This window comes from Balaenoptera borealis, assembly GCF_965194805.1.
Source record: "Balaenoptera borealis genome assembly, chromosome: 20".
Taxonomy (NCBI): domain Eukaryota; kingdom Metazoa; phylum Chordata; class Mammalia; order Artiodactyla; family Balaenopteridae; genus Balaenoptera; species Balaenoptera borealis.
The window spans coordinates 54,426,922-54,440,205 of NC_138879.1; the positions used below are offsets into that span (position 1 = coordinate 54,426,922).

The 13,284-nt window shown below is 51.8% G+C and overlaps 1 protein-coding gene across 4 annotated transcripts in view; it reads right to left on the reverse strand.

Moving 5' to 3' along the window:
* The window catches only part of GAS7 (growth arrest specific 7), a 205,118-nt gene that overhangs the window by 42,105 nt on the left and 149,729 nt on the right, over nt 1-13,284 (reverse strand). For all 4 annotated transcript variants that reach the window (XM_082373303.1, XM_082373301.1, XM_082373302.1 and 1 more), the window contains exons 4-5: nt 8,177-8,262; nt 283-336 (exon numbers count right to left, since the gene is read on the reverse strand). In XM_082373303.1, the coding sequence (XP_082229429.1) occupies nt 283-336; nt 8,177-8,262 (140 nt within the window). The remainder of the gene's footprint in view (nt 1-282; nt 337-8,176; nt 8,263-13,284) is intronic.

Below are 13,284 nucleotides of genomic sequence, written 5' to 3' on the forward strand. Positions count from 1 at the left end.
GTCTGCCTGCCCTGTAAAAATGGCGTCTGCGCCGTTCCAACCACAGTCCTTCCACTTGCTTGCCCCAAGAGAAAAAGTGAAACAAGAAATCAAGAGAAGAAGGGCCGGGGGGAGGCAAGGGGGGAACCCTCGGCAACATCCAAGCTTTGGAACTTCCCGTGTACCAGGCTGGACATGGCTTCCATTCAGCGGTCCGCATTGCCATGGCAACAGCCGAGCCATGGATCAGAGACAGTCCCAGCTTGCCACCCAACAAGCGCGCGCTCTGCGGGAGCCGCTTACCGTGATGGTGTTCTCCTTGCTCTGCTTTTTGCCTGGTGACGAGGATCCCAGGTTCTGGGGAGAGACACAAGAAACATCGTCAAAGCTGTTCTCCATATTGGACATCCTCTTTCATTCGGGTTCCCTGAAGGTGGAGGGATTGGTTAAAAGCCTCGGGCCAGGGAAGTTTGGGGATGCTCCAGCTGCCGTTAACCCCCAAGTCCATATTCTGGGAGAGGGCAGGCAGGAGCCTCCCGCGCCCTGGCTTGAAGACGAATTGGAGGAAGCCTCCAGCACGGGCTCTGAGAAAACTGCTCCAAAGCAGGTCTGCCTCCTCTTCTCCCCGTCGGTGGTTGGGGGAGCTAACCCCTCAGCTGCCCTCTGCTGGTAAGTGGTTCTGCACGCTGCTTGCTGCCTTAACCTGCAGAATCCGCCCGGGGAGCAGAGAGTTAAGGCCACCACCTCCTCGCACTGAGGATTCAGAACACGACATCTTATTCCAAATCCCCCGGGTCCGACATATCACACCCCAGCTACGTGCAGTGTGGCCTGGGGTGCTTGGCCACATCCGTGACATGTCACCTTCCCAACCCCGAGAGCAGGGAGGCTGTGTTTCGGCTTCCATTCGGACTTTGGATTGCCTTTTTATGTCTTCCCTTTGCCAGCAAGAAAACCATCGTCCCAAGGACCACCAAGCCCACAGGACCTCAGCAGCTTGCCCCAGACCTAGGATGGTCCTGGAATGGAAAATAAGGATTGCCAGCTGAAAACACCACATTGGTCCTAAGAGCCTATGACCCTAAAGGGGAGGGTCAATTCTGGGTCTTTGCTGTTCCATCAGCAGTTCCATCAGGGACTCCATAGGGTCCCCGAGCAGGACATGGGATGCCCACTCCGGTCCTGAGCCACACGGCGAGCTGGGAAGCAGGCTCGCCCCTAAGGCACTGCAGTGGCATCACATGTGTGTCCTGGGACTCGTGGCCTTATTCTGTCTCTAGTGGAAGGGAAGGAAGTGGCTGCTAGGACTTTACAGAGAAAGGCCCAGAAGAAGCACGAAGAGGCTTCTCCAGCAAGCCTCAGGGAACCAGCAGCCCCCATCCCCAGGCCAGCACAGCTCTGGACCACCCAGCGGGATGAGCGTTTTGGGGGTGGGGGGTGGTCAGCCCCTGCCTCAGGAACGCAACTGCACATCAGGCAAAATAAGAAGCTTGATGGAGTTCCTGCCCATGGTCCCCTCATTCCCTGCCTCCCCCCGCAAAACCACCCTCAGTCCCTCGCTCCCATCGAGACCTACTTCGGCAGGTAAGTAAAGTCAGCTAATGAAACTGACATCCCTGGACCGTCCAGCTAAAAGGGACCTTTACATGTCATCGTTTCACAGACAAGAAGATGAACTCGCTAGCCTTGACATCCTGCCAAGTTAACTTGAGCCTCAGTTTCACCATCTGTCACCAATGGTCCTCAGGCTCTGGAGCGCATCAGAATTAGCTCCCCCCCATCGGGTGCCCCCGCCCACCTCCCAGAACTGCTGATCCAGCAGGTCTCCGGTGGCCAGGGTCTTTAAGGCAGAGTCTGGGGGCCTCCATGGAGGATGTCTGTTCTGTCGTTTCATTGAGGCCCCCCTAACTACAGCACCTCTGTTAGCAGACCCAACAGGTTCTGGGGCAACGTCACGTTGTGACCAACTATAGCTTACTCAGACGTGTTAAATGCATCAACTCATCCAGCTTGCCCACCCTGGACCCTCCCAAACTCTCAATTCTGCCCGGGGCACTTGCCAAGATTGGGCTTTCTGGGAGGAAGGCAGACTGAGGCTGCACGGCAGGGGCCCAGGTACCAGTCTCCAAGGAGAACAGACAGGTGCTGGGCTCTTCCTACAGGTTCGTCCATGCAAATACACACCCAGGATGGGCAAGGGGAACCTTTGGGATGGATTCTTTTTTTTTTTTTTTTTTTTTGGCCGCGCAGCATGTGGGATCTTAGTTCCCAACCAGGGATCGAACCCATGTCCCCTGCATTGGAAGCACAGAGTCTTAACCACTGGACCACCAGGGAAGTTGCTGGGATGGATTCTGCAGTTTGCAGGGGTCTCCCTACCACAGACACACATCATCACCACCAGGACCACCACAGTGCTCCCATTACACCCCCCAGGAAGGGCAACCAGTGCTCCGGCAGCCTTGGCAATAGCCTTCCTGTCTCTGTACCAATGCTGCTGCTGATGGGGAGGGGGAGAGGGAGGAGGGGGAGGGGAGGGAGGGGGAGGAGGGGAGGAGGAGGGGGAGGGGAGAGGGGGAGGGGAGGGGGAGGAGGGGGAGGAGGGGAGGAGGAGGGGGAGGGGGAGAGGGGGAGGGAGGAGGAGGGGGGAGGGGAGGGGGAGGAGGGGGAGGAGGAGGGGGAGGAGGGGGAGGAGGAGGGGGAGGAGGGGGAGGAGGAGGGGGAGGAGGGGGAGGAGGAGGGGAGGAGGAAGGGGAGGGGGAGAGGGGGAGGGGGGAGGAGGGGGGAGGGGAGGGGGAGGAGGGGGAGGAGGAGGGGGAGGAGGGGGAGGAGGGGAGGAGGAGGGGGAGGAGGGAGAGGGAGGGGGAGGAGGGGAGGAGGGGAGGAGGGGAGGAGGGGAGGAGGGGGAGGGGAACTCCCGGGGGAAGGATACACTGGGAGAGCTCCTGCCCTGAGTGCTGCCCTGTGAGGCGACCATGAGGCAGGCATTTGACACACGTAATCTCACTGAGTCCTCACAACCCCACCAAGTTACTGGCATCGTCTTCATTTTACAGATGAGGTATTATGTTATGACTTCGCCCTTAGACATACATTCTGAAATATTTACAGTTAAAACAATATGTGAGGAATTTGCTTTAAGAGAATCCAGTGGGAAGTTAGGGAGAGGTGATGGGAGTTTATTTAAAAAAAAATTTTTTTTTAAATATATAACCCATTCATTTTATTTATTTTATTTTACTGATGTTTTTTTCAGTTTTTGGCTGCATTGGGTCTTAGTTGCAGCACGCAGCCTTCTCTCTAGTTGTGGTGTGCAGGTTTTCTCTCTAGTTGTGGCATGTGGGCTCCAGGGCACGTGAGCTCAGTAGTTGTGGCGCAAGGGATTAACTGCCCCGTGGCATGTGGGATCTCAGTTCCCTGACCAGGGAGCGAACCCACGTCCCCTGCCTTGGAAGGTGGATTCTTTACCACTGGACCACCAGGGAAGTCCTGTGATGGGAGTTTAAATGAAACAAGATTGGCTGAATAATTGAAGTTAAATGATCGGTCCATGGTCCTTTATTATAATAGTCCTTCTACTCTTGTAAATGTTTACGCATGTCCATAACAAAAGTTTTTTTTTTTTTAATTTCCTTTTCCTATGATTCTAGAAGGTTTTTCTCCTCTTTTTAAAAACCCCTCCCCAGCCTGGTTTCCTGGCCTCGCCTGGGCTGCTCTACTGTCACTGTGAGGACCCACTGAGGGTGGCGACAGACGAGGCAGTGCCTGGGAGACGGCAGTGTGTCATTCCCAGCCCATTCAGCGAGCCCCTGACTCTGCAATGCCTTCCTGACCCTGTCTCCTTACCCTGTGAAAAGTCTGGGTCCCACACCCTCAGCAAGTGGGACCCAGCATGAAACCTCTCAATGGCTCCCAGCGCTGTTAGGACAAAACCCAAGCTCCTCAAAGCAGCCTTGAGGACTCGTCCAGCCTCCTCTTGTGCCCTCCCCACACCTGCTAACACAGTAAACCACAGCCCCACTCGGACTCCATGGCTTCTTCGAAATCCTGCCTCTACGCATCCACGTACGCTGTTCCCTCCACCTGGAATGCTGTTCCCCTACCACCACCTCTTCACCAAGCTAAACCCTTGCTCATCTTTCCAGTCTCAGCTTTTCTTAAAGAGCCCATCTCGATGTTTCCACCACCACCTGGTCAGGTCCTCAGAGCACACACTCCGTCCAGGCCCTATCACTGCCAAAATGAAATAAACATTTACCTCTTTCTCCAGTCCCAGCTATTAACTCCATCAAGACAACGGCTACCCGTGCACCACAACTACTGAGCCCGTGTGCTGCAACTACTGAAGCCCGCACGCCTAGAGCCCGTGCTCCGCAACAAGAGAAGTCATGAGAAGCCCGTACACCGCAACGAAGAGTAGCACCCCACTCACCGCAACTAGAGAAAGCCCGCGCGCAGCAACGAAGACCCAAGGCAGCCAAAAATAAATAAATTAATTAATTAAAAAAAAAAAGACAAGGGCTACTACATCTGTCTGACTCAGTGCCTGGCAAAGAAACAGATGCTCAATAGAACATGTGCTATTTACCAAGTAGGGGAGGGGGAGCCCAATTAAGTACATGAGCTCTCAGAATCTCCCCGCCAATGGGTCCCTTAAGTTTCCAAGCTCGAAGTCCCATTCCCTTTCCTCTCTCCTGTGTCTAAAGATAGCCTTCCTGGGGGCCAGTTCATGGGAATCTAAAACAGTTCAAAGGTGGGTCACTAAACGGCCTGGGCTCTGGTGGGCGGGTTCCTTGCCCTCCCAGTACCTGCACAAGGAGCAGAGGGGGCTCACGTCACCCTAGCCCCGGGCGGGCGGGCGGGCGGGCAGGGGACAGGCTCCGACGTGCTTCTGCCACGGCCAGCAAGCCCATCCTCAGCCTCTGATCCCCCAGCCTCCGATCAGGTGGGCCCCGTGCTTCCAGCGCCCAGGCAACCTGCCCCAGAGCTGCAGACGTGCAAACCTCCACTGAGTGGCGCCAGATCACCATCACCTGTGCCTGGCCCTCCAGGTCTCCCAGAACTGGGGTGGGCACCACCCCTGGGGTGCTGGGCACCCAGCCATCAGTCCCACCCACGACGGTACAGACACACTCCCAGTTTCCATGAAGATTGGATAATGCCCCCTACCTGCCCAACATTCTAATTTTCCTGATTAGCTTGCTCAGGGAGGGGGCAGGTAGCAGAAAACGAGCACAACAGGGGTGTGACAAGCTACTTTATCCACCCCCAACCCTGCCTCTCAAATGGCCATGTGTTTGTTCATTCGTTCATTCATTCATTCACTCGTTCCCTCTTTCTTTCTTTCAATATTATTAGGTGATAATTGTCACTAATTATAGTTGACAGCCTGGGACGGGGTAGTAAATACTACGCAGGCTGAAGTGCGCTGTATCTACTCTGGGGACCATCTGTCAGTAGTGCTCTCTGGAAATATCAACCCTTCTTAACCCATTTCTATGATTGGCCTCTGGCGCCTTTGAGGACAGCCAGCTCTGCAGGTTCACGAACGCTTTCACAGCTGGGGAACTAGTGAACGAATGCACATTTGCTTCCTCCATGCACTGCATTGATTATTCTTGTTACTTTGATGACACCTCCCCCTCTCGATGTTATCATCCAAAAACAAGGCACTGGACTCCACCTGTCCTGAAGCAGTGCCCAGGCCTGGCCTGGCTCTCCAGAGCTGACCTTCCCTGCATCCCCAGTACCTCGCCTCCAACTCCTTGTTTTATAACGCCTTCTATGACAGTAAAATGTGTTCATTTTAGGCAACTTAAAAAACACCCAAAAGTCTAAAGAGAATAAAAATCACCTTAGACCAAGGTTGCTCAGCGTCAGCACCAATCATCTTTTCCACCTGGGGGATGCTCTGTGGTGGAGGCTGTCGCGTGCCCTGTGGGATGCTTAGTGACGCCCCCGGCCCCTACTGACTAGATAGCAGTAGCACCCCCTGCCCAGCTGTGACAACCAAAATATCTCCTAACACTGCCCAATGTCCCCTGGTTGAGAACCGGACGGCAACACCACCAACGTTCGGGTTTATTTTTTCTTCCAGTCAGTTGTCTTCACATATGGATAGATTTCCTCCCCCCAGATAAGACTGACCATACGTGCAGTTTTGTTCTGCTTTTCGCACTCAACATTATGTCTCAGCATTTTCCAGAGTCACGACATTTTCTTCGGAAGAAGGAGTCTTCACGGCTGCGTGGTCTCACTGGCCGGACGGATGTTCGGTGCCGTCATCCATTTTACCCATCCCCTGTTGCTGGATAATTAGGTTGGGTCCAAGGTGGCAGGGCTGTAAATCATGCTTGAGTGAACAGCCTCACCCATAGATCAGAATCCCTGAGTGTATCCCAAGAACAGATGCAGGAAAGGAAATTCATGGGTCAAAGGCTTATGGCAGCACACTGTCCAATTGGCTTCCCAGGAGCTTATATGTATCAGGATACATTTTGTTTTATATGGTTAAGAAACAGCTTCACAGTATTTCGGGATGGGGGGAACCAGGTTCCATTAGGGAACGAGAGAAGAATGACGGGGGGTGCGGGGAGGAAGGGGTTGTTTCCATGTTCTTGCCCCGGGTAGACCAGCTTTTCTAGTTGCTGGGAAACCACTGCAGAGCTTGGGTTGACGTCTTAAGAAAACACTCCATAGTTAGGTGGCAAATAAGCTTCATTTCAAACGGACTGAAAGAGGCTCTGTTGAGAGGGGGGGCTCTGCAGGAAACACACGGAGCCAGGGCTGTGATGTGTGCCACGAGCAGGGGGTGAAGGGGACACACACGTGCTGGCACGACTAACTGTGCCCGGATCCTCGCCTGTCCTGCCATGGTCCACACACCCCACCAGCATCACCCAGGGGGCTCATTAGAAACAGGGAACCTCCGGCCCCTCCCCAGACCTCCTGAATCAGAATCTGCATTCTAACACGAGGCCCGGGAGATCTGTCAACCCATCAACGTGGAAGGAGCGTTGGTCCACCCAGACGTCCCAGTTCTCTTCCAGAGTTCGAACTGAACTGACCTGAGCCCAGCGCCCAGCCTCCTAAGACAAGAACGTAATTAGGTTTCTGAGGTTTAACCTTCTTGCCTGCATTAAAGCTAAGTGTCACACTGAAGCCGCCTGCTGTCACAGCCCACAAGGTCTCTCTTCCAGTGACTGGCACATAGAACCCACTGTTGTTGACAACAAGCAACTATTGTTATCACATCATCACCACCACCACCACCACCACCACCATCCTTGGGGCCTGGCATTTTCACCCCTGGAAAGGGCTGGTTTGGAGGCTTCTGCTAAGGGACATTTTCTGGATAATTCATGGATGGACCACATAAGACCAGTCCTCAGTTCCTCAGACACAGCTTAATGACACTGGAAGAACTCGGCATCAAGTCCAGTCTGACCACCTGGTAATCGTGTCAACCCTCGCAAGTCACTTAACCGGTCTGAGACTCCGTGACCTCATCTGTAACACGGGAATCATACTGACACCTCCCTCCTGCGCTTGCACAAGTGTCAGCTGAGATGACAAATGAGAACGCAGTTTGGGAATCTTAAAACACCCTCCCATGTCCTTCCACACCGTAGCTGTCCCTCTGTCATGTGGTAAATGTCTGACTCAGTTCCATTCTGGGTGAAGTCAGGCAGTGGGAAAAGGGCGTGCAGAAAAGGAAAATGGCCTGGCCTCATCCATATTCTTAAAGCGTTGGGAAATCTGGACTCTGTACTAGGAATCCAGACAGCGGGATGGAACCTTCTGCCCCAAGAACAGTTATAATCCCATCATCATCACCCCATCAAAACCATCCTCAACTTCTAGGGGCTTCCCTGGCGGTCCAGTGGTTAGGACTCTGGGCTTCCACTGCAGGGGGCACGGTTTCGATCCCTGGTCAGAGAACTAAGATCCCGCATGCCATCTGGCGCGGCCAAAAAAACCACCGAAAAATCCATCTTCAACTTCTAGAGAAAACCAAACCACAATCGCCTGCTCTCCCACAATCACGGTACGCTGGAATGACCCAGATACCGACCACTTTCTACTTGGGGCAGGACTGGGCTGTAGCCACCTGGACCCCCATGGCATCCCCATCCTAACGACACCTCCCTGGGCCGCCTCAACGGCTGCCCCTACAGCCCGCAACAGGACCCCTTACCTGGGAATCGCCGGCGGATTTTCGGACACTCATGTGAGCAGTCTCAGGAGGGAGCGTGGGGGTCCCCGGCGTGTGGTGTCCATTCACTGCGGGGACAGAAACACGGCTCAGAGGCTGCGCTGGCCACAGACAGGCCCCTCCGACCTTGCAGACCATGGGGGCAGCTGTAGCCCCTTCTCCCCCCTCACTGCCTGGTTCCGAGGGGTCATGCATGGCCAGGACCACCTCTTAGGATCTCACCCGTATCTGCTGAGCCGGAGGTGGGTTGAGAGCATCTCTCTAATCCCCAGCACCCAACTACCTCTCTCCTGGGGGACCAAGTTTCTTTTCCAACCAGAGAAGAAAAGAAAGATGCTTAGTAGGAGGTGAGGTCTCATCACCGTCCAACAGCCATCGCTGAAAACACCTCAGCAGCTGTGGTCACGGGCGCTGATCAAGGGTCCAGTCTCTCTACAGAGTCAGATGGCCCCACCCACAGCTTCCTACAAATCCTGTCCCCGCCCCACCTCCAAGGAACTTCTCCCTGAGGACCTTCTCACCCTCACCCACTGTAACGTAAGCGTAACGGAAAGAGAACGGGTTTCACTGGTTTCCATGAAATTTTGTTTTGCCATTTAATAGCCAGGGGATCATATGACATCCTTCTTGAGTCCCAGTTTTCCTAAAGTCTAAAAAAAAAAAAAATTCAAGGCTCTAAAACTCTATCCCTATGACACTCACTCATGCTCCCAACATGAGCTGATACACCTGCCCTTCAAGGGGGGGATGGGAAGCTCTGGTCTGTAGCATTTGCCAATTTCTGTGGCCTCAAGGCTCCCATCGGGGCTGATCTGAAGCCCCCATCGGGGCTGATTTGAAGCCCCCGACGCTGCTGCCTGGTCCTGACATCACACGTACACACTGCGGCCCATGCATCCTCAGTTCCCAGAGGTGGCGCTGCCCTCTCACGGATATAGTTACGTGAGCCTCAGCTTCTGTATCTGTAAAATGGGGACAGTTCTACCTAGTCTCTCTCTACTTTGTTGGGATGAAAATCCAATGAGACAATAACTGCAAAAGAGATCTGTAAAGTTATAGAGTACTTCATGAACAGAGAGGGGAAGGATGGAGAGAGGGAAGGCCACTGCTTCTGTTCTTGAATCTCCTGGCCTTGAACCCCAAGCCCACATTGATCTCTGGACACCAGGAAAGCATGCCTTCCTCATGCCCCAGGCCTGGAGGATTTGCTACAACACAGACAACTACAGGCCGGCCTGGAGAAAGATGCACAGACCCACGTCCAGCTCTTGGTGGTTCTTGCTGACACCACCCTGCAGGGAGGGAGGAGGTGAAGGAGAGGCTGAAATTACTACCACCTACCCATTCACAGAGCAAGGGCTGGGGGCAAGCAATGGGGTATGAAGGCCACCCCATGGAGAACCTTTTTCATGCTGGGGAGTGCCCCCCATTCTCCCCCAACTGCAGCGAAAAATCCAGGGCCACCTGTGAACAGAGGCGCACTCAGCAGATTCTTGTGGGTAGCTGGGTTTCTCCCGATCCGCCTGTTGGCCGGACACTCCGGAAGAAGGGTGGGCACAGACACACCAGGACAACAAAACACTGGCCACAGAGCTGGCCCCCAGGGCAGTGGCTTAGGGACACAAGGAGAAACAACAAATTAACCCCACGTGGCCAGCCACGCTCCTGGTCTACACCCAGGGCCCTCAAGAGGCTGCTCAACTGCTGATTCTATCCAGGAATCCTCTAGATAAAAGGGGGGTGAGGAGGGAGGGCCAGGATTCCAAGGGCATCAGAGAAGCTACGGCTGCCAAGGAGAATCTACTCAGGTCAGCACAGGCCATGCCAGGAAGGGCACTAGACTGCTGATAAATACAACCCACAAGGCAGGCAAAACATTGGAGAAATTTTCCTTATCAAGGAGCATAGCACTGCAATAGATAAAACACAAATGCTGGAGAACCTAAAGACAACAGTAGGAAATCTTAACATACTGCTTTCAGTCTAGGACTGATTCGTGAACAAAAGTCAGGATGTGGAATATCTTAGTAATTTAATTTAAAAGGCTGATTGAACTAGATGGATTAAACAGCATATCTTATAAACAGAGATAATATCTTTTACCAAGAATCCATGCAACATAAAAAAAAAAAATGTTGGGCCTATTTAAGCCACAAATAAAGTATTGATAAATTGCAAAAGGCATAAATAACACAAGGCACATTCTTTGACCAGAAAGCAATAAAAGTAGATACTAATAATGAAAGAACAAAATATACAAGGTCCTCATCCCCCCTGACTCCCAAACACTTGAAAATTTAAGAAAACACCCTCTTAAATAATCTCAGGTCAAAGAGGAATTTAAAACTATAATTATACAATATTTTGAAAATAATGAGGAAGAACCTATCAAAACAAATGGGATAGGGCCTGAATTATATTTGGAGGAAAATCCATAACCTTAATTATTTCATTACCAAAGCCAAGAGAATAAAAATAAACAGACTAAACATTCAACGTAAGAAATCAGAAAAAAAAAATTTTAAGCCAATAAAATAAATCAAAGGAAAACATGAGAAAAGGATATAAATGTGGCAAGAGAAATTAATGAGTTAGGAGACAGGATAACATTTGCAACCCTGGCTGGTTCAGGGCAGGTCAGTGGTGAGGGGGAGTGGTGACTAACAGTGATTAAAAAAGGCAAATCAGCCTAATTTGAGAGTGAGAGAAAACACAAATGCTTAGAATTAGGAATTAGAGAGCAAACATATGCACGGCAAACAGACTTGAGTTTTTTTTTAATGCAAGAGCATATTATTTATAATTCTACGCTAATAAATACAAAACTTTCCATAAGATTCAAATGATCAAAATGGTTTCAAAGGATACCAGAAACACCAAAATGAGTAAAACCTTTGAAAAATGACCTCCCCTCCAAAAGGCACCAGACCCAGATGGTTTTACAGGCAAACTGGTTCAAACTCTTAAAAGAAATACATAGGCCCAGACTGCACAGTACAGAAACACCTGGTGAGTTTCCCAGTTTATTATACAAAGCCAGCATCACCCTGATCCTAAAATCTATCAACAACCAAAAAAATGCAACCACAGTTCAGTTGATTACGAAAATGGAATATGTAAGTTCTTACCTGAACAGGCCTTAGTTTAGAACCGGTCACTACCTTTGATGGTGCTGGGTCCCTCTAACCCAAGGTGGTTCCCATCTTCTTGAGGGCAGAGGCTGCCCTTCCGACCCCCGTCTTCTCCTTCCACAGCACCTCAAAAGTGCACCCTCAACACACCCTTCTCCTATTTGCAGCCTCTCCCAGCCTGGCAGCCCCCATGCTAACGGCTGCTGGGAACCATCTAACGCAGTGGCATTTGCCCCTAATCCATCCTCTTGTTCTCACTTCAGTTCTGGTCTGTCAGCTGTTGGCTAATTACCGCTCATGTCAAAACAATTACTGGGAAAGGAAAATCTAATTTTCCATTCAACCATTTCTCCCCATACAGCAGCTCTCCCCTGACACCCTGTCTCCCTGCACTTTACTTCAACAGTTCCGGCACCTTCGGAAAAGTCCTCCGTGGGGATCTGAACAGTTACAGCTACCCACGACGGTCCTGATGGGCACTCACCCACCACTGGGCCCTCGGCTTACTGAGGGTGAGACCCAAAACAAATAAGGCCAGGGGTGCGTGCTTTAGAGGCCTCCAGCCTCCCAGGGGAAAAAATAAAATATGGTCAAGGATCACTCATAACCATAAGGACCATAATTCAGTTGGGGATACAAAAAAACCCGTAAAATCCCAAATTCAGCTGTTTTTAAGATAAGAAAAGGGAACAGAAAGCTCTATCTAGTAACTTCAGTAACTTCAAATACAAATATAAAAACACACACGCACACATTTCATTCCTCTTTATGGGCAGTTAAACAGACAAAGAGAGGGCTTGGGAGATACACAATGAGAGAAGGGGCCGGATATTTGGTACAAAGAAGTCATTTGCTGGGGGTGGGCGGAGGGTGGGGGGGGGCGGGCGGCAGGCGGAGGGGATAAAAAACGGAAACTAAGAAGACCAACAGAGAGTTGCCAGCGTCGTTCGCTGCCCAGACCTCACCCTCCCTACAGCTCTGACCCCATCGCCCAGCTCCAATCCGCCCTGTAAGACAGTCCATCCTCCAAGCCCCACTGTCCAGGTTCTGTTCTCTAAAAAACTCCAAAGACAAGACTTTCTTCTTCCAAACAAGAAAATCAGCTCTGGGCACCTTCCTTCTGCCTCCTGTGGGTCCAGCCTCATCTCCCCTTCTCTCTGGAATAGACGAGTAACTTCCTTCCTCAACTCGAAGAAACCTGGGAGCTCCAGGGCCCTTGTTCTGGAAATCCTTCTTCCCTCGCTGCTACGACATTTAAGCCTGGCGGAACGGAGTCCCTCCCCAGGCAAGTGATGCAACCACCAATTCTGCAGGACGTTCCTTACAAGTGTTCTGCAGTGACAGTAAAGGGCAGGGTCTGACGGTGCAAAGAGTTTGGGACAAATGCCCCCTGTTGCTCAGATTTAACTTGGTTTCTTTACGGTAGGCTTAAAATATGCTGACATGCTCTGTGAATCTCAATCAAGGCAGCAGTGTGGTAGTCCACACTTACATGGACAAAGGACCCGGACGGGGGCGGGAAAAGCAGTGGGTACCGTGGAACCCACTTTGGGAAACACAGCCGGGGTTGCCGGAAAGCATGTTTTGAAGTCAGGCTACCAAGGCAAACACCAGAGCCAGATCTGTACTCAGCACCTCTGAAGGCACAGCAGGCACCATCCCTGCCTCACTGCCCCACCACGCCCTGTGGGGCCTTGGAAAGATGCTCTTCGTCGTGTTCACCTTCCCAGGTGTGTGCTGCGTCTGCTGGGGTCTGCTTAGGGGAGTGGTTTTACATTTATAGCCTTCTGGCCTGGAAATCCTTCTGGTCTGGAAATTTCTATCTGGCTACCCAATCCCTGTTGCCCCCCCTGGTTGTCTAAGATGTAAACTGTATTCCCCCAAAGAGAACTCACAATCCATGTGTCCGTGGGTGTGAAGGGTTGGAAACCTGCATCTATTCTCCGGGGCGTCAAAGGT